This window comes from Channa argus, chromosome 15 (assembly GCF_033026475.1).
Source record: "Channa argus isolate prfri chromosome 15, Channa argus male v1.0, whole genome shotgun sequence".
NCBI lineage: Eukaryota > Metazoa > Chordata > Actinopteri > Anabantiformes > Channidae > Channa > Channa argus.
Genome location: NC_090211.1, coordinates 8,090,072 through 8,112,062, shown reverse-complemented (window position 1 = coordinate 8,112,062; position 21,991 = coordinate 8,090,072). Strand labels below are relative to the sequence as shown.

Here is a 21,991-nt window from a genome sequence, read left to right as displayed (position 1 = left end):
CATATTCTCAAATCAAGGAGCAGTGCAGCTACAGAACCACAGCTGCTCCTGCATAGATCACAGCTTGAAGGGATTAGCAGACATGACTTAATCTCACCCTGTCTAACATGGTTGTAGCCGCAATCGAGAGGAGATGAAAGATAGACATTGTTTTGGGGCCTACATGTGGCCTTGAAGTGTAAATTTAAGCAATGGCTGTTGTCCAGCTGAGCATAGGAGGACTTGCTGTTTAGATTTTCTTGATGACAACAAGTCCAGATTGGTGTTCTTGCAAGAGTGACAGACAGACGGCTGGGCCATGCACTGCATGTATCAGCTGCAGAAAAAAGTGAAAGAAACACATCCCTTTAGGCACAACTCAACCCACCCTGTCAAACCAGCTTGTTGATATGTTTGTGTGTGTGTGTGCTTACATTGCCATGTGAGCTCACGGATGGTTGGCGATCAAGGAAGATCACATTGAATTCTTTGGACAGAACCACCTTCAACCCCCCCAGTTGAGCTCTTTGCCTCTATGCTCTGTTATAACTCTATTACAAAAACTTATTTAGTTTACAGCCAGTTCTCTGGGTAAGTGCTCCCCTTCCCACTTCTCTCACGCTCATATAATACATCACAATTCAAAGAGACACTGCGTGCACATGCATTAGTTAGGGGCAGCAGAAAATGATTCTGATACACTATTGATTATTGTTAAGACCTTAGCTCTAACCTTACTCTAAGTAACCAAAAGGGGGCGCTGTCTCCTAATTCATTCCCAAAAAATTGGATAGGATTATTTTCTCGTTCATGTGAAGGCTCTTTTCTGTCCCCGGTGTGTTACCAATTCTTATCTTTTTTTTTTTTTCTTAGCAAAGCAGGCAGTGACATCAATGTATGTAAGTTAACAAAAATAACGTTTTCAAATATATTTTTCACCCTAAAATATTTTATAGAACACAGTTGTAATTAAGAAGTGAAGATAACAATAAGCTACCATGCATGTCTTCTGGCATATTGTGGCGTTTGTCTCTCATTGAAAATCCATTATTTTCATAACACAGAAGAGAAGTGAAGTCCGACAAAGAATTGGTTTATGTAACAGTGTGAAAACGAATTAAACGGACCAACTAACAAACTTTAGATGTGATAAGTAATTTGTGCTTTGTACACATGGTCCAGGGCTCCTCACGACACGACTCTAACACTTGTAAAACTAAGCAAAGGTCCAAAAACAGAGCTTCTAAACGGTCTTAAACAGAAACGACAAAATTACGTAAGCATCAAAAGAAGTCAGATAAATGTGTCCACACATATTAAATGTATGCGGGTGGGGGCTTCACAGTCTCTGCTTCGTGTTGCTCAGTCTGTGGTTGGCCAGGAGGAGGTGGGGGTGCGTAAAGTGGCTCTTTTTGTTTGGAGTCATATTACGTACAGGCATGGCGAGCAGAGTCGGGGAGGGAACATTTTCATGTGGGAAAGGAATAACTGAGGTGCTCTGCTGTGTCTCGCCCTCTGATCGGGGTCTTTCTCGGGAAGACACCTGCACCCTCAGACTTCATACTGTTCCCGGACTCAGCCGGGGAAAGCTCCAGGATTAGGGGTTGCAGCCTGCAGTTGTTTTCGCTGGAGTTTCCGTAAATTGTAGTAATGTTAGGCAGCGGCAAGTCCCCGTCCGGACCCAGAGAACAGGGGAAGAAAGTTGTGGAGAAGACGACGGACCCCCTCAGAAGGTTAGGTAAGGAAACTTTTACGATCAACCTGTGATGTCCCGTCTACTGTCCCAACTGTCCGGTCCGGTCTGAGAAAGGAAACGCGAATATTCTTATAGATATTCTATATTCCTATAAGTACTAATGTTGTTGTCTGTGGTGTGTGTTTGAGAGTGAGGGTGTCTTTAGTGATGTGTGTTTGTCCTGTGCAGTTTACCCAGTATTCACCTCACATTTTTTAATATAAACATCTTTTAAGCTGTACGGTATTTTACGGTATATCACATAACATTCCTATTGTTTACAGTATTCAGTAATTATTCAGTAGGGGCTTTGACCCTATTTTAGTTCACATGTTCACTTTGCTAATGTATATAACTAGTGTTTTCATATTTACTAGAAAAATTGTAAACTATAAAAACTAAATTGTCTGCTCATCAACCCTGTAGTGTAGAAAACTGTATAAATACATGTCCAGCAGTTTTTATTTAAAATGACACCATCTGTTGAACGTCAAGAGATGACAGCTCAGTGACACATCAAACAGAGGTGAAATGGACAGCGTGTGGGTGTAGCTGAAGTGATCATGTGTTTTTGAAGAGATGAATTGCTCACTGGTTCACTGCTGTGATTCAGGATCCTAACCATTCCCATCCAAGCCTACTCCCTCTTAGTCCAGCACAGATAGGCTGCTGCCTCTCCACACAAGCCCTCTTATGTACTGGTCACACCTCGCCCAAAATAGACACCTGCTGAGCAGTGACGGGGCACCTGTCAGAACTTCTGTATGTCTGCAAGTCAGCACCACAGCTAATAGTGCACGTAACAGGTGCAAAATCTGTTAACTGTATCTGGGACGTTAACAATAGATTTATTACAATGAATGTATCTGGACCCAATCGGCCAAAACATTATGACCACCCACCTTAAGGTGTGCTGTGGTTTCTGTCACCAAGCACTCAGTAGCAGCTGCTTGAAGTCCTGTAAGTTGTGAGGTGGAGGCTCCATGGATCTGACTTGTTTGTTCAGGACATCCCACGGTTGCTCAGGATTGGGATCAGGAAAATTCGGAGGCCAAGCAAACATGATTTGTTTCTCCAACCATTCTTTAATAATTTTCGCATTATCGTGCTGCAATAAGCCACTAAGTCAGTAATACCATCAGGTAGTACTGATTCCTAGGTTGTTTAGGTAGGGGGTTAATGTCAAAGTTACATCCTCATGAATTGTATGGCCATAGCGGAACATTGCCCAAAGCATCACACGTCCTGCACCGGCTTTTCTTCTTCCAGTAGTGCATCCTGGTGTCATCTCTTTCCCAGGTAAGTGATGCAAATATGATGACGCATATATCTGTGTAGACAGTGGACAGTGGTCGGCATGGGCACCCTGTCCGGTTTGTAGCTACACAGCCCCATACACAACAAACTGTGATGCCCGGTGTGTTCTGACACCTTTCTAATGGAGCCATTATGAATTTTCAGTAATTTGAGCTACATTAGCTCCTATGCTGGATCGAACCACACAAACCAGCCTTTGCGCCCCGTTTGCATCAATAAGCATTGGATGCCCATAGTTCTAACAACTGCAGACTGGGAACTTCCCTCAAAAGCTGCAGTTGTGGCGTTGCTCTGACCTAGTTGTCAAGCCATCACGTTTCGTCCTGGGTAAAGTTGCTCAAATTCATACACTTGCCCATTTTTTCAGCTTTGAACACACGATTTTCAAGAACAAAATTCTGAGTTACAGAGGGCATCTCTCGAGCTGAGAGGCAGAATAACACAGACCGTAGAAGCTTCGATGGCTTCGATCACCTTAACTTTTCTCACAGTGGAGTAATATGTTTGGAACAGAAAGTTGATTGTGTTTATTGGCTTTAAATAAATTTTGGTTTCAGTAAGTTTGGTTGCTGTTAGCCTTAGCCGATGTTAGCATGTGATGCTTTATTCGTCAGACTTCTGTGTCTTTGAGGTGTGTGTTCACTTTGTGCAAAGGCTTTATAATCCATTTGGCCATTGTGTTGTGATGCAGGTACAGTATATCCAGGATTATTTTTTTTGGACCAGCATCATTGTTTTTATTAAAGAAGACGTTTTTGCTGCAAGGCGTGTGGTAACCTAACACTGCTATTTTACTCTATGTGTAGGTATTAAAACCATTAGACAGATTAATAAAGATCTGTCTAATGAATAAACCTGCTGCTGAGGATTCACTCAGCTGCACTATATTTAGTTATGTTTCTAATATTGGGCTGCTGTCACGTAGATAAGTGAGTTCTAAAAACATTTTTGGGATGAGTGTTCTGCACCATAATATTAATGTGGTGTTAAGAACTTGAGTTGATTTAACTCTTTCTTTATTCTCATGTAAAACCAACCACATTACAGAAGTAGCTTACTTATAATTGCATTAAATTCCATCAACAGCTGACCACTTTGACATAAATAACATTATCAGCAGAAGAGTAAATTAGAGATAACATTTTAGAACTAAATTCCTGCAAATTTGAATAAATAAACTGTAAAAGCTGAAGACGGGTCTTCTGGATTCTTGAAGCAAATGGTCACTAACAAAGTGTTTTACACTAATGCTTCATAACTGTACAAATACTGTCTTTAAATTTTACACAATAGTTTTACATGATACAAGGAAATAACCATATAAACTAAAATCCAAGTATGTACTCTAAAAAGTCTTTTTGTCACTAAATTTGGCTTTTCTTGCTGTAAAAGTGTCTAACTGTCAAATGTGTCTTTTGTGTCCATGTTGCGTACACTGAAGCTTAGTTTTCACGCTGGACAGTGTCAGAGCTGCTAGTTCAGGTGTTTTCAGAAGACCTAGCTAACGTAGGTGTTGAGTTGCGGTCAAAACAGGTTAACTCATTGGCACCGATCATCGGTGAGATGGGGTTAGTTAAACATAATGTGAACTGAAGGCTCCTTCCAATTGATGTCATCTGGAGGCATTTTTCAGCTAGAGGTGTAGTGATATTTTAACATAAGGAAGTCAGAGGGAAGTTTAATGCCATTTATGTACATGTACTACCCAAACTAGAAAAGAAAGTGAGGGCGTCCTTTACAGTTAACCATTAGTATCTCATCTGTTTTAATTACGGTGCTGTATAATGTTAATTTTAATTGAAAAATATTTCATTTCTTTTCAGCCAATGGGCTGATGGATGAATAGAAAAATGAAATATATGAAAGTAAAATGCTGTTTTGTTTTTTTATGTGTCCAGCAGTCCAGCAAACTACTAAAATCACTAGAAAGACCCAGACCGTAGACAGTTCACTGCAGCAGCAGTTTGGTTTAGTCCATTCGCAACAAATAAGAAAATGAAAAAGTAAATAATTTAATGCCAACCTTCACTCTCCTGTGTCAGCTTTGTTCACTTCGCTGTGTTGTCAGAGCAGTGACTGTAAATCAAACCTGTCAATCATTCTAAGAAAATCCTGTTTTATATTAGTAAAAAACTTCTTAAAAGTAGCTTGTCAGAAACTGGCCATTTGTATACCAAATAGCTTGATAATATCTAGCAAAAATAACAGAAACTGCCCTTGATAAACACTTATTAGATTTTTACTTTTAAATTTGGCTTATGTCCCATTCACTAATGTCGACTTTTAACGGCAACCAGCCACCAGGGGGGTGATTGAGTTCTTGTTGCTTCACTGGAAATTTGTCATGTCGTCCATCTGTATATACAGTCTGTGTTCACAACTATATTTAAGAATTCTGCCAATGCTAAATAATGAAGCCAGTGGTCCATCCCATCATTACTTCAACCTTTTATTGCTACTGTGTCAATGAAGTAACCCTAAGCAACTTTTTAAACCTCCCTTACATCAAATGGAAAACATTCTATGGTTTCTTCTACTGAAATTATTTAGTTGAGGGGTTGGCATCATACTGTGTCACAGGACTAGTTATACATGTTAGTTCAAATAGTTCTGAACTATTTCAAGCCCTCAGATAAATGTTACCCTGGAGCTACTGTACTGCACGATTTCACAGATCTATACCGGTTGAATGTGTTTGCTTTAGGAAACAGACAGTGTTGCTTAAATGATCTTCACAGTGAATGAATTCCTGGAGTTGTTATTGTATATGATGTCCTTCTCACATTATGAATGCAAAACCAAACACAATGCTATGTATGTGTTCAAACAACATTACAAAGACTTCAGAAATAAAGAAAAACCCACTCAAGGAAACTGACACAAACACATTGTTAAATGCTTTATTAATGCAATGATTTAGGTTTTATGTTTCTGTGATTGTTGTTGAAATGTGATAACAGGTCGGACAGACACTTAGGAACGTAGCCCTGGCATTCAGTTAGTAATGTCACTATTTAGACTGACACACTTAACACAATTATAATGCTCAAAACAGATTGTAAAACAAACAGCTTGTAAAACTTTTCATGTGTACAATAAGTCCTGGTAATAACTTAGAACCAAGCTTGTTAATAACCTATACTGTGTTATTATCTAATTTCCTAATGGGACTTCTAATGAGAAGACTCTCTTGCCTACTTTTTCTGAAAAAATTAATTGTATGAAAATCAGGCAACCATCGCAGGTTTTAATCATCTGCACAACATAAATCATAGTAGCAAACAATTCAACAGAAAGTGCAGCTCATTTCTACTCCTAACTAGCAACACAGCTCACACAATCTGGTATTCTCATTCATTTTTTTCCCCTTCGTCAGTAAACATTGAGTAGAGAGTAGAGTAGAGAGAGGAATCCTAAAAACTAAAGATCCCTGGGCTTCAGACTAGTGAGATGTGATTTACACATCAGATCAAAATTTTGTGTAGAATACATATCTGTACCTAAAGTATCTTTTGACAAACTTTTTTCAGCTTGTTTTTTCAAACTTGAGCAGAAAACTCGAAACTTAATATCATATTAGCAGTGGTAAATATTTAAATAACATTAAATAACATTTAATAGATGTCAAGTAGCTGCATAATTAGTCCCTCACTGTGTTTGTGGCCTGCTCACTGTTGGTTTAGGCTATATTATGCTTATTAATGAGAAATGAATGGTGTGTCATTCATTAATAAAGACAGAGCGTGTATAATTTACTTATTAATGGTAATTTGTAACAAAGCTGCTAATTTATAACTGAAAACAAAAAGTTTGGTGCTTTCCAAACTCCATTGGCAGTAAGTCTGAATTTCAAAATAAAACACATTTCCGATTTTCAGCATATTTTTTGTTTGAGCTTTTCTCATATTATCCTTTAACTGTCAGATTGGAGTTTTATTATTGGTGAAGATTTGAACTTGCATTAACAGATGCATAGAAGTCTGTCCTATCATCCTGTCACCTGACCCACTCTGTGGGAACAGCTGTGGGCCAGAGAAACTTTAATTGGCTCATTGGCTGTATCATATCGACACCCTAACTTGTCTGTCTTTATGCAAGTGTAGAATCCTCGCTAGCTGTCTCTTATGACAGTTGTTATGCTGAGAGAAATGTGAACCGTGTCCCAGGAGGAGCTGGTATGTGAGGCAGAGTGAAGAGAGCTCACGCAGACACAATCTCTTACTGACCAGCTGACTTGGTTGTTTTCTTTTTGATCTTTTCCACAGTTGGATGCTTCCATGCTGTTTACAGTGTTAATACAGCCTTAGAGAAATACGCCTTATGGGATTCATTGGCGTGTCAATGCTTATCCAGCAAAACACTTTTTCTTTTTAACTTATTGTTCACAAATCAACCATAAGTTAAAAGGTTTAAGGTGTGGTCACAGTTGGTCACCCGCAACTTTGTTAGGCTTTGTTATATCTTCACAATTATTAGATGCAGAACTATACAATTTGTACATTCATGGTCCCAAGTGGATGAATTCTACCTTTTCTGCTGCACCACCAGTTATCACTATCCTGTGAAATATCTTGAAATTCCCTCACTGGGTTCACACAAACGCTTGTAAGCATTTTGTAAGCTTTGTTCCATATCCTTTTCTCTTTTCTCTGCTTTTCTCAAACTTCTCTCTATCATACCTGTCTCTACCAGGTGACGTGGTCTTTTTGATAAAGAAGTCAAACATATTTTCTGCAGGAGATGATCTAAACACTTCTCTAGCCTGAATAAACACACGTGACACTATTTACAGACGTATGAAGAGGGTTTTCGGGAGCATGTAGTGTATCAAAATGTTAGTGTGCTACTGCTTAACTGAACTGAGAATGTGTAAATAGTTTTTCTGACAACATCTGCAAACTTTCTCAAGTGCTCATTTGATCTGGCTCACTGAGATAATAAAATGATGCAGGCAGGAATGCAAGAATGTGGTTGAGGCTGAAAAGAAGAAGCGGTGGAGTACAATGAGTCAGAGGCAGTTAGGGCAGTTTTGGTGCCTTAGCTTAACCAGTGACATGCAGTATAATCAGGTTCTTGTGCATTGTGTGTAAGAATTCATTGCATGTCGTGACAGCTTGAAAAAAAACTGGTTGTTACAGGCTGATCTCTTTGTGTTTATTAATGCGGATAAATCCTCCACTGCACTCAGTTTGTGTCTTGGTCAACAGGAGAGGACCTGAAAGCAGTTTTTGTTGTCCTGTAGCTTCAGGGGCCCTCTGAGAAGCTCTGTGAGCCATTTGGCAATGACAATATGAGGATTTAACTGTGATATAAGGGAAAGAGAACGAAAGAATGCCAACTGTGTCTGCACATAGTTTTAAAGGTGAGCTGAAGAGACTAAGCTCTAAAGAATAATTTGACAAGGACAGTTTGTTTAGGCTTCGGAATTGAACAACACAGAAGGTCCCATTCATTCCTATAAGGTGTGTCAAAATGTCCTTTATTAACGCTTGCACTGTAAAACTGCAGTTTCATTATATCGTTGTGAATTTCAAAGCAGTTTATTTTTGCAAACTATCTGACACATTTAATACCATTTCCACAATATGAATTTGCATACATTTTCTTTGGGTTTAGCCTAAATGTTGGAATAGTTTCCTATGAATTATTTTTTTAAATTGTGGATACCTGATCACTCCATGCTAGCTAAAACAAAAGGCAAAAAAGATTGAAAGCGGGTGTATATAAAAGATGTATTTTATATGCAAATTTGACACAAAGTAACTAAATTTCAATACAAGCAGTAAGAAAAGTAAAGTAAGAAATGATATATTTGGTAGCAAGTTTTAATCATACCCAGCTCCTGTAAAAATGTCTATTAAATTCGAATAACAATTTTTCCAGAGCCATTTGTCTTTCATAAGGATGACATAATGTTCTTAGTAATACTACACACCCTTGCTCTAACATATTCTTCACCAGGTTGTTGCATCTCTTGGGTTAATGCTCTCACCATTTATTTTCTCATTTGCTGCAACCCTTTTACGCCTGATGATTCACACCATCATTCTTATTCTCTGCATCTTTCCAAGCAGCTATGATTGGATAATTCTAGATTAAATATTTGTTTGCTGATAATGAATAGGGAGAACTAGTATGAACAATAAAGTTGGCTGTAACTTTCAGCCTTTCAATCATGAGTTGCATCTCAGTGTTTCTTTCAGTATTCTTCTGAATTTACAGTATTATGTTAATTTTTCTAAAGTTTTCAGTCTTTTCAGATATAAGTGGCTTTTGAATTTGTTTGTATTTGTTATTTTTCAGTGCAACAACCACTGTTCACCGTAAAAGTGCGTTTTTCTAACACTTTTAATACAGGTAACATTACTATTAGTTTTAATTGCTTGACTTCTGCTTTATAAGCTTTAGGGAATTTGCCACTATTGTGAGATGTACTAAGAACTCGTGCATAGTAGCCCGTGTGCTGTAAACTCAACTTGCAGAGGCATAACGACAAAATGAATCATTACTGTCTAATATAACTTCCCTTTTTTGGTTTGCGTGTGTGTTTGCACTCTTAAGGACTTATGGACAATGAGGACATACGTGTGATGATGAAGGGCTCCAACATGGTTAAAGTTCGCTCTCCAAGATGGCAAAAGAGCCGAATTTTGCGGCTGATGGAGGACGGACTCACTGTGTGGTGCGAGTCAACTAAGACCTCCCGCAAAGCCAAAGCCCAGCAGACATGTGAGTAGGACTGAAACTCTGCTTAGAGGTCAGATGCTCAAGCAGCTTCAGGATTGAGGATTTTTTTTGGAAAACAGGCAAATTGACAAAAGCAAAATACCTTTGGTTATTAAAGGAGGTAGAAGAAGGAGGTAAAGAAAGAAAAAATGGACTGAAGGTGAGATTTGTCATGATTAAGAATTTGTTCTCTCCAACCAAAAGAGAGAGGGAACCTGAATAATATCAGATTAGGAGAAAAGGGCTGTGCCTGGAGGGATACTTATTCACAGATGACTAGGCCCTCCACCAGTTCAGTGAGAGTCAACGTGACTATTCAGCCTGATTATTGTTCCGAGTTGTTAAATCTTGGCTCTGCCTCATGGCCTCTGCTCTAATTTGCCTTGTTAATGCAGTTTCTTGTTCCTTAGTAAGCAAGGAGACTAATCATGGGCTTTGTAAAATGGCTAACTAATGATTATGTAAAACATATGCACCAAGCATGAAACAAAAGACACATGAAATGTAACATGCAGATCAGATGGTGTGTCTGAAATAACCTCACCAATAATACATGTTCTCCCAATGCACAGAAGGCCATCCTATATAACTGGGCTTATTTTGTTACGGTAATGTAAATATGAATCATTTGGTTGTGAGGCAGATCTCTGTTTATTTTACTATTTTAGCTGATCAGAATGTTATTCAAATAGTTTCATTTTTTTTTGCCACATGTTTTCAAATCTCTGTGGCTCAGACTTGTTCCACCCATGACCACGTGCTTTTGTTTGCCACAACAATAATATACATATGAAAAACCCAGCAGGGTTACGCATTTATCAAAGCAATGTACATGGTACTTGTAATAATCCACAGACTCAATGTGGGTGTTTTTGTATTAGGTAAGTGGCAAATGTAGATTTTAATAAATAAATCTATATTTTTAAAAAAATAAAAGACCAAGAAAGAGATTTAACTGAGCAGGTAAGTAATTAAGAAATAATATAAGATGATGGTTGTTGAGGAGGAACATATATGCTTTTTTAACCTCATTAGGGAAATTTCATTTTTTTCATTATACACATCAACAGTATTTAAAAAAAGAGACTAGACTCTGTGAGAAAGTCTAAAGTGTAGGGGCATTTAAAAGATCCAAAGTAGGCAGATAAAACATTTCATATTTCATGGGCAGGTTTGTGGGTGAACAGTGGGGATGAAGGCTGTTTTGATTATACTGCAGCTGAGCCAAACAAAGAGTAGTAGCGTGTAACACTCAATGATTCACTCAATGAATGACTCAATTACAATGATGACAACAAGCTATGTAAGGCCAGCTTGACCACTTCAGAGGACAAACACTGATAATGCCCCATTGGCAGACTGCTGAGGATGTCTCTGTCTGTGTTTGTGTGAGTGCAGGATGAAGTCCTGGCTTGCTTTCTCGTTTCTAAGCTCTAGGCTCCTCTCCAGGTCTAGTGTGATCTGATGTCTGCATTTTAATGCTGAGTCTCTTATGTGTGAATAGACATGGCATTATACCAACACTTCTGCTGTTGCTCTCTACACCACATCTACACATACATGTGATTTTTACCATGTCTCTGAGACAACCACAAACAGGGAATGTGGCTGTTGACAGCAAAGGTTTTATGATGTCCAATAAGAGAATGAAGGTGTTGTCAGGACAGACTCTTCTTACTGGCCTACTGAGTGATCACCACACTACAGGTATCACAGGGCAGAAGTACATTAGTTCCTGTGCCGAATGAATCATTGTGACTGTGATAGGATCAGCTAGTAGTCCATGTGTGCCAGTGTCTTTTCTGGGCAGGGTTGCCTTCACTGACCGAGTGGTCAATGTTATCCATGAACTCCTACTCAATTACCAAGATTAATTCCCCTTTTATAGCATGTATTTGCAGAGTAGGGTACACCTCAACTAAAGAATAGATTGTTTCAAAGAAGCAGGAAGGCTGAAAACTGTCCAGTGGCAGGAAATTCAAGGCTAAGAGTAAAACATGTTAAACCTCTGTAAATCCACCACTTTGTTCCTTTCTCCCACACTATTCGTTGGATTGCCTTCAAATATTGTTCAGACACCAGTGGTTCCTAGACAATAATTACAGACTTTTGAAGATCCACTCCACTTGGTAGATTTAAAAAAAAAAATCTACCAAGTGGAGAGGAATCTTAAGGGGAGAGACAGGGCATGACCTAAGGCCGCATTCTGGCCTCAAACCAAGGATGCTGCTGTTATGAGGCATGTGTCTTCAACATTTGGCCATAACTCAGAGATTTAATATCAGTATATTTCAAATATTTGGGTTAGAACTGCAACAAAACCATGTGGTTCATGTGGTCATGTTGTGCTTGTTAGATACTCAGCATTAGACATAGACTTGAATATGTGTTTCATGACTAAACATTTGGCTTTGTGACCGTTTTTGTGAACATTATTGTCATGTCTTTACAAGATGTAATTCATTCATTAACATATAGTAAAATATATTTAATCTTTGAAATACCATATGTTTGATTTTTAATCTGTTTGAAAATATATTGTGTCCTCTGTACAACCCTTATGCTTTCTGCTACCAACAACATGAATGTGGTAAACATCAAACCTGCTTGATATCTACGTATTAGCTGTAGTCATCATGTTGACATAATAACGCCCATTAGCTGCTCTTTGACTGTCAGCAGAGAGAGCAGAAACTAAAGATACAACTTTCACATGTGTTTCCTGTACAAGCAATAAAATTGAAGTTTAAAAATATCCTGTTGAGTATCTGAAGCACATATTAAATTATACAATCACACTGCTGTGTCACTGTGGTTGGTGGAGATTTATGATTACCTAAAAACTAATATGTTTACTTAACAACATAAAAACATTTTGACTTAAGATATTTTCTTAGGTTTCTTCTGTTCTATTTTCCAGTTGCAGTGACAGAGGTGGAGTGTGTGCGTGAAGGCTGCCAGTCAGAGGCCCTGAGGCAGCTGTCTGGGTCGCTGCCGGAGAACCAGTGCTTTACAGTGGTCTTCAAAGGGGCGAGGAAGAGCCTGGACCTGCTGTGCCCCTGTGAAGAAGAAGCTCAGCGCTGGGTGCGAGGGCTCCGCACTTTAAAGGAGCGAGTTGCCAACATGACTCAGAAAGAAAAACTGGACCAATATCCTGCCCAATTTCCAATATGCTAGAATAAATGTAGAGTATAAATATAGTGTAACTTAGGCAGCATTGCTATGGTGACTGACTCTGCTGTCACATGTGCCATCTCACACCCACGGCATAGCTAAGGTGAGCAGTAATGACTCAATAAAAAGTCCTGTCTAAAGATAGTCCAACTATCTGCGTTAATTACAATCCTTCCAGCCAGAGAATAATATGAGTATAGGTATCAGAGAGTGCATAAAATTAAGATAATCTTTGCTCCTCTGAGTATTTCTCCTTCATTTTCATATGATTTATTTTTACCTTTGTGAAAATATAAATCAGCAGGTAATTATCTTGTTTTATAAAGTAGAAAGTGTGAAAGTGTGGGCTTTCTGCGTTACAGTCTGCACATCTGCACACACACGTGACAATGAATGTAATTTATTTTTTTGTTGCTATCGTCTGTTATTCAGTTACATTACATGACACTAATTTGAATCTGTTTAATGCAAAGCAACTTACAGTAATTGCATTATATCTGCACAGAAACAAGTATCAAAAATGTTTGGTGATATTAGAAGGGTGTGTTGTGCTGTTCAAGGAAGATGCAAATGGCTGTAGTGAACACTTTCTTCCAGAAGAGGCAGGAACATAGGGTGACATTTAAAAGCAGAGGTAGAAGAACTCAGGTGGACTACTTTTTGTGTAGATTTTGTAATCTGAAAGAGATCAGTGACTGCAAAGTATTGTAGGGGAGAGTGTAGCCAGACAACACAGGATGGTGGTGTGTAAAATGACTCTGGTGGTGAGGAAGATGAAGAGGACAGAGGCAGAGCAGAGGACGAAGTGGTGGAAGTTGAAAAGGGAAGAATGTGTGCTTTTCAGGGAGGAGCTGGGAAAGACTCTGGGTGGTCTGGAGGTGCTTCCAGATGACTGGAGCACTGCAGCTAATGTGATCAGGGAGACAGGTAGGGGGGTCCTCGGTGTGTCTTCAGGAAAGAGGAAAGTGGACAAAGAGTTGGTGGTAAAATAAGAAAGTTCAGGAGTGTGGACAGGGAAAGAGGTTATCTATGAATCAATGAGACACAGAAGCATAGGAGGACTTGTATGCTAGGTTGAACACTATAGAGGGAGAGGTGGATTTGTAGAGGGTGGCTAGGCAGAGAGATAGAGATAGGTGGAGGTGGTCTGCATCAAGGATCGGCTCTGAGCCCCTTCTTGTTTGCTCTGGTCATGGACAGGCTGACAGATGAGGTTAGACAGGAATCTCCATGGACTATGATGTTTGCGGATGACATTGTGATTTGTAGTGAGAGCAGGGAGCAGGTGGAGGAAAATCTCGAGAGGTGGAGGTCTGCTCTGGAAAACAGAGAAATTAAGCTTTGCTGCAGTAAGACAGAATACATGTGTGTGAATGAGAGGGACCCATTTTGAACGGTGAGGTTACAGGGAGCAGAGGGGAAGAAGGTGCAGGACTTTAGGTAATTGGGGTCAATGGTTCAGAGCAACGGAGAGTGTTGAAAAAGAGGTGAAGAGGCAAGTGCAAGCAGGTTGGAGCAGGTGGAAAAAAGTGTGAAGTGTGTTGTGTGATAAAAGAGTATCAGCGAGAATGAAAGGAAAGGTGTTCACTCATGAAGTACATCAGAGGGACAGCTCATGTTAGATGTTTTGGAGATAAAGTCAGAGAGGCCAGAATGAGATGATTTGGACTGTAAATATATCTGTAGAAGGATGCTGAGGTTGGAGCTGCCAGTCAGGAGGTCTAGAGGAAGACCAAAGAGGAGATTTATGGATGTAGTGAGAGAAGACATGAAGTTAGTTGGTGGGAGAGAAGAGGATGCAGAGGACAGAGTTAGATGGAGGCAGATGATTTGCTGTGCTGTCCCCTTAAATGGAACAGACGAAAAGAAAAGAAGAAGTTTTGCTGTTTGTGGCCTCAAGCTGCAAGCCTAAAGCAGAGGTCAGTAAGATGCTGTAGAGCTCTTGCTGCTTTCTAACTCCACATGCCCAAATTTTTTTTATACCAGATTTGGAGTCTTCATCTTCTTTGTGGCTGCTTCTTCACTTGTTCCATTTCATGTAGCTCCTTCTTAAGCCATTAAAGTTTTCAAGAGCCAATTTTCACATGAGCAGTAGCACTCCCCAAGATGGTTATCACACTTTGATGTAAATAATCTCTTCTTTTCAAGTCCCAAACTATAGAAAATGTTTTATTTCTCCTATGTAAATACATTTAGGCCAGTAAACATTAAATTTAATTAGCAGAGCCTTTATTCACATGCACAGGGTCAAACAATAAACCCAACAGAAACCTAAATAGAACCTTGACAGGGACCCCATCCAGCACAAATAATAGGTAATAAACAAAAAGCTGTACAATATGAGACAGAAAACTGACTTCATTGCATGCCCTGTCATTAGATGTCTGCTTTCTGTCCTTAACTCTTTCACTTGGATCAGAGGATACTTAAAGCAAGCGGATCAGAACCAGGATGGCAAGATGAGCTATGACGAGGTCAAGCGGCTGCTGCAGATGATCAACATTGATCTGAGTGAACAGTATGCTCGTGCCCTATTCAAGGTCAGGGTCATGTGAGTTTTTAGTATAACATGTATAGGAGCTGAGAGTAACAAGAAATAGACGCACAGAAATGTAGAACGGTTGTTATTTTAGCTAGCTTGTGTTGTATCACTATCATTCCTCTGACACACTGGGATCCAGGGTCTGCATTTAATTAGCAACCCAGCAGCAAGCCAGCCACCAGCTCCCTCCACGTATTTATCCCCTCCGTCTTACATTCCCCACAACAAATCAAGGGCTAGTTATTTCACTGTTGTGGGGGATTACTGCCTGCTATGTCCTGCAGCTTTCTATTACGGCTGAAGTGCTGGTTTTTATAGTGGCTTGGCTTGGAAAATTGCATTGGTGATGTAAGTGGGTTGAATTGTTATGGAGATGCCATCCCCAGCAGAAATATGTAGCACTCCCAAAACAAAAGCTTACTGTGTTTGATTTCTGTCTATCTTTCTTGCTGTGTGTTCAGTTTTTTGTATATTTTAATTTGTCACTCTCCCCAGAGATGTGACCGATCTGGTGATGGCCGCCTGGATCATATAGAGATAGAGGAGTTCGGCAGGGAGCTGCTGCGGCGGCCTGAGTTGGATGCTGTGTTTAGACACTATTCGAGTAATGGTTGTGTGCTCTCCACTGCTGAGCTGCGTGACTTCCTGGGAGACCAAGGCGAGGACGCTTCACTGAATCATGCTCAGGGCCTGATACTCACCTATGAGCTCAATGAATGGGGTATGTCCTGAAGGCATCTATTAAAGGATTTAAGTTGCAAAACAATATTTTCCTGTAAACTCTTACTGCCTCCTGACTGAAAAAATAGCGTCAGCAATAAATATGCTGTGGCTAAATTGGGAAAAGGGCAGAAAATGCTGCTTTATGAAAGCTCAAACTTTACCACAACACATTCAGGATAATAAAAACAATATTTAAATATATGTATATATGAAATATGGCATACAGTAGCTTGGCCTGAGCTGATACAATATAGATATGAGGCTTGCTTTGGGTGCTGACTATTTGCTCTCTGCTTTTTTGAGATTAGGAAAGTATTGGAAGCTATTAGGCCAGGCTACACAGTAGTAGAGACATAATGTCAGTGAACTTACTGATATTGCTCTTCAGAGAAATATTTACCTAAGGTTTTCTAACATTAGCCATGGGAAGCTACTGGTCATATCAGAACAACACTAAAAGGAAAACCCTTTTAGTAAACAGAATTGAGAGTTTGTACATTTTTTAAATATTTACGTAGATGATGGTGAATGCAAGAAATCATCTGCACATATATCAATTTTAAAAAATAGATAAATGCAGTACAGCACAGAAACACCACAACAATAAATAACATTAGTTTTCCCACCACTGTTAAACTAAAGCAACTAAAAAGTTGCTTATAAAAAAACAAGTTGTGTTTTACGATGAACTTTCTCATGTCTTCCATGTAACCTAGTCTTTTTTATTATTGTTTCAACCCGTTGCATAATCTTTCATTAGTGTTGATGAAAAAAACGCTATGCCATAAATGACCTGCTGGAAACTCTTTGCCATTTACTGCAGCTCAGAAGAACCAGTTCATGACACAGAATGGTTTCACTATGTACATGCTGTCACTGGAGAACGATGTGTTTAATCCTGACCATGCCAGAGTCTACCAGGACATGACACGTCCCTTGGCCCACTACTTCATCTCTTCGTCACACAACACCTACCTTACCAAGGACCAAGTTACTAGCACCAGCAGCACAGAGCCGTACATCAGGTACTTAAAGACATGCTCATCAAACCCCTCACATTTTCTTAAACCATGATTATGCTGTTTTGCATCAATATTGTATGTGTCTGTCTCTGTGAGGGCTCTGCACCAGGGCTGTCGCTGTGTGGAGCTGGACTGTTGGGATGGAGATAAAGGTGAACCTGTCATCTGTCATGGTCACACTCTCACCTCCAAAGTGCCTTTTAAGGAGGTCATTGAAACCATCGCCCAGTATGGCTTTAAGGTAAGAGAAACATAATTGTTTACTGGTGTAAATCCTCAGCTATGACAGTATGCATGCTTCCTCCCCCGCCTTCACTGATAATGAAATAAGTGCTCAGGGCTCAGTCAGTAAAGTAATCCAGATTCCTGACTTCCTCACAGCATCTTGCACCGCTTCAGGTTACATACTTGGCTCTAAGGCTACACTGCAGTGTTTTGGTTTTAACATTCTATATGGCTTTACAGTGGTAGGCCCCGCTTTGCTGTTATGTGATCTAATTGCCTTTTACCCAACTTGGTAGAAGAATTTTCCTGTATTTTCCCCTGCAGGCATCCCCATACCCTCTAATCCTGTCCTTGGAGAACCACTGTTCTGTGGAGCAGCAGGCTGTCATGGCCAAACACCTCTGTACCATCCTGGGCAGCATACTGCTCACCAAGCCCCTTAGTGACAAAGCGCTGAAGGAGCTGCCTTCACCTGAGGTACAAAAATACTCAAAACATACACATACTGACACCGCTGGATCATTTTTTTATATTCTCAGTTATTTCATTTCCTTGCAGGAGTTGAAGGGACGTATTCTGATAAAAGGGAAGAAGCACACGTCTCACCTGGGACAGATAGGGAAGACCAGCAGCTGTGCCAGCTTCTCTTCAAGCTCTGACAATGAACTAGCAAGCAGCAATAAGAATGGAACCAAGAAAGATCCTGCAAAGGTCAGTTAAGGAGAGATTGTCATTAATTCTGGAAAGTTTTAACAACATGTTAACATGTTTGTGTTTGCTCATCCCAGGTGTGTTCAAAGCTGAGCCCTGAACTGTCAGATTTAGTGGTTTACTGCAGGAGCGTCCCCTTTCAAGGCTTTGAAAATGTATCTAAAAAAACACCAGATGAAATGTCTTCTTTCTCTGAAAGTGAGGCCCTCAGGCTCATCAAAGACTCTGGTATAAATAATTACATCTTGGCATTATGTAGAGGGCATTATTGACGATCACATTCTTTTGCAGCGGCTCATTGTATAGAAAATATAATCAGCCTTTAGTGTATCATCGCAAGTGGTTTTCTTTCTTTTCATTTGCAGGAAAGCTTTTTGTGAGACACAACAGCAGGCAGCTGAGCCGGATCTACCCCTCTGCCCAACGCCTCCAATCATCCAACTATGATCCTCAGGAAATGTGGAACGGTGGCTGCCAGATGGGTTAGTACTTCAGTCTAGAGGCTAGGATTCTGTTCCAATGGCTGCAAATAATCACAGTAAATTTGAAAAACTTTACACGGTCAGTAGGTTCCAAAGAAATGTTATGTTGACTCTCTAGAGAGCATGGATTTCTAAAAATTGTTCCCACATCACAACAAGCTGTTTTACTGATTCACCAATGGTATTTCTGTGATCACCCATGCTGAATTGCTTCTGTTGGCACATGTATGATCAGGCTTTGCTATGTGTTCTGTGTAGTGGCTCTAAACTTCCAGACCCCTGGGGAGCAGATGGACCTGAACCAAGGTCGATTCCTTAGTAACGGACGCTGCGGATATATCCTTAAACCCAGCTTCCTGTGCAGCCCCACATCCAACTTTAACCCAGAGAACACAGGAGGTGGCCCCGGTCACATCCCCACCCAGCTGACTATACGAGTGAGTGGAAACATATGGAGTAATATGAATAAAGAGCATTTTGTTTGCCTGACTAGACTCCATCATTGTTGAATTTTATAGTTTTATGTAGCAAATGGCTGCAAGCACATTTTTTTTCTTTTTGCAAATATCTGCAAATAGAAGGTTGACACATTTTACTGGCTCCAAATTCTTTATACATGTTTGCTCTGTATTCACCAAATATTGTAAATATTATAATTTTGTTTAGCCTAGATTAGTCTAATTTCTGTATTTTCAACCACTACATACAGTACTCTATAAGTCCATCAGAGAAGAGAGATTCATTCTTTCTTCTTTTCTTGATGTTTCTTTTTTCACTGAATGTTTTTGGACTGTTTTCTAAAATAAGGCTTTACAAATTAAACATGTGATATGTTTGAAATTGACAAGCTGTGACTTAAAAGGAAATTAAATCGAATTAGAATTTCATCTGCAAACTGACTTTTTTTGTATTTTAGATAATATCTGCACAGCAGCTTCCAAAAATTGACACAGAAAAGGCGAGTTCCATTGTGGATCCACAAGTGTGGGTGGAAATTCACGGAGTGGCTATTGATAATGCAAGACAGAAAACACACCGAATTGACAATAATGGTAATTGTGAGATTTTGTTTAAGCAACAACCTTATACTATTCACTGTAAGGATGAGATATGATTATTTTTTGCTTTATTACTCTTGCAGCTACATGGCTGCAATATGGAAAGACTGTATAGATGTATAGATGATTAGCATTAGTGTTTGTCTTATTTTGATATTATGTAAAAACAGCATAGCGACATTTTGCCTTTAGATACACAGAGCAAAACTTTGATTTGTTGCTGTATTATTTCCTGTTGAATGCCATGACTTAATTATTTGAAAGGTGCAGCAATGGATGATGTTTTTACAGCTCTTGTGTGCCCTCTACAGGTTTTAATCCAAGGTGGGATTGTACTCTGAGCTTCCAGCTGCAGGTTCCTGATCTGGCTCTGGTGCGGTTTGTAGTGGAAGATCATGACCACACATCTAAAAATGACTTTGTGGGACAGTTCACTTTACCTTTCACAAGCTTGCGCACAGGTAATCATAAAAATATACTCTAAAGTTTATAAAACAACCATTGCTTCTACATGCTTTGTAATGTGTAGGCTATGTTCTTTTTTCAGGTTATCGACATGTTCACCTATTGAAGGCAGATGGTTCCAGTCTGTCCCCTGCCACACTTTTTATCCATGTCAAAGTGAGCCGCAAAGGAGTTCCCATTAAGGCTTTGTCCGAACGTGTGCCCATTGCCAAAGCCAGAGCATAACCAGATAGAATGGTGCATTTTCTGACAACAAAGGGCTTTGGGAAAAAAAGCTCTGCATATATGGTGAGATGGACTGCTGCTAGACCATCTCCCTGTCTAGACCTCAAATGGTCCAGTTTTTTAATGTGTGCTGCACAAAACCATGAAGAAAAATGTTTATCAGAAATGAAGAACCTTGTTGGCTCTCAGGAAATAAATTGAATCGGGCTGGATAATGAATGTATGACACTATGTGGGAACCTCTGAATTGTGGTTCATGAAAAACTTGTTGACATTTCACATTCAAAACGATAATTTCCGTATTTTTAACCCTCATGTGTAGGAAGTTGTCCCTTGTGTTGTGGACAAAGTAAAAGATATTTTACATTATGATCTATTTTGATTTGAGAAATATTTTAACATTTTTATACTTAGACTTAGATGTATTTGGCTTAAACTTTTAAAAAATGAGTATAGTAACTTAAGCTGTATTGTAAGTGCTAGAAGCACAAATTGAAATATGAATAGCTATGATTAAAAATTATAATTGTAACTGTTTTAACAAAATAATGTTTCTGCACTAACTGTGATGTAATCGAGATGTGGTACTGCTTCGATGATTGCCACAGGTTGTATTGTCCATTAAGAGAACATTTCATTTGTCTTATTTGCTACTCTAGACACTCTTACATAAGCACTTTTAATTTCTCTAAGGAGAAAGACTTTTTATTTTCTTAGACAAATGACAATTTAGAAATTAACTTTAACTGTTACCACTATTAACTTGCAGATTTTTTTTTACATATGGTCTTAAAAATCTGGATGTAAAGGCGTAAATAAAATAAGGTGTTCAAACTAGCTTTGACTTGACTGGGCTTAAAGATAACTGCATGCAGGATGTCTGCCTTTTACTGAGGATGATTTTTTTTCCCCAGTTCTTCTTACTTTCTTTTTATGGAAACTTGCGGATAACAATAATTTTAACAATCTGCCACTTACTGCACGCTACAGTTAATCACTTAAGGCTCTTGCATCAAGTCTCTGTTGTTCAGTGGAAGGTGCTGCACATGGGTTATAATATATTCTGGTATTGAACAAATGGCTAGTCACATACAGTATAAATTTACATTACAGTTAAAGCATATGATCTATGTAATGTCTATGTCAGTCATTTTTGTTTTTGTATGCTATGAACAGAAAGAAACTGTGTGTTTGAGCGAACGTACAAGTTCATTTTCCAACAGTAACCTCTGAAAGGCCAACATTTTAAGCTGCAGAACAGAAGACCAGTTAACTTAATGTGGGAGGGAAAAGGTCCAAATAAAAAAAAGTGGCCTATAGTAAGTAAGATGAGGCTATAAATATACCAAATAAGTTGGATAATGGTTATCAAATAATTGACTGATGATTTTCAGATCTGTTATAAGCCATTAATTATGACTAATGTTGCATTGCAAGTTTGTTACAAAGCCTATGGCTGGTGTTTAACCTTTTGATTTAATAAAAATGTAGTTATAAGTGTTGTAGATGTTGACAATTTATTAATAAATGTTTACTGGATATGATTAACCATTCATTTTTGCAAGTTGTTAATGCATTTTCATCCAAGATGTCAGCAGCCCGTTTAC

At 39.1% G+C, this 21,991-nt stretch overlaps 1 protein-coding gene across 1 annotated transcript; it reads left to right on the top strand.

Moving 5' to 3' along the window:
• The first annotated feature begins 1,380 nt into the window (after positions 1-1,380).
• Positions 1,381-21,937, top strand: plcd3a (phospholipase C, delta 3a). Its single transcript, XM_067476275.1, has 15 exons — positions 1,381-1,717; positions 9,593-9,760; positions 12,678-12,906; positions 15,342-15,471; positions 15,969-16,194; positions 17,020-17,221; positions 17,315-17,459; positions 17,768-17,920; positions 18,002-18,154; positions 18,232-18,382; positions 18,520-18,636; positions 18,895-19,073; positions 19,553-19,688; positions 20,006-20,155; positions 20,242-21,937. Exons 1-15 carry the CDS (start codon positions 1,630-1,632, stop codon positions 20,382-20,384), a joined length of 2,370 nt encoding a protein of 789 aa, XP_067332376.1. The 5' UTR covers positions 1,381-1,629; the 3' UTR covers positions 20,385-21,937.
• The last annotated feature ends 54 nt before the right edge of the window (positions 21,938-21,991 follow it).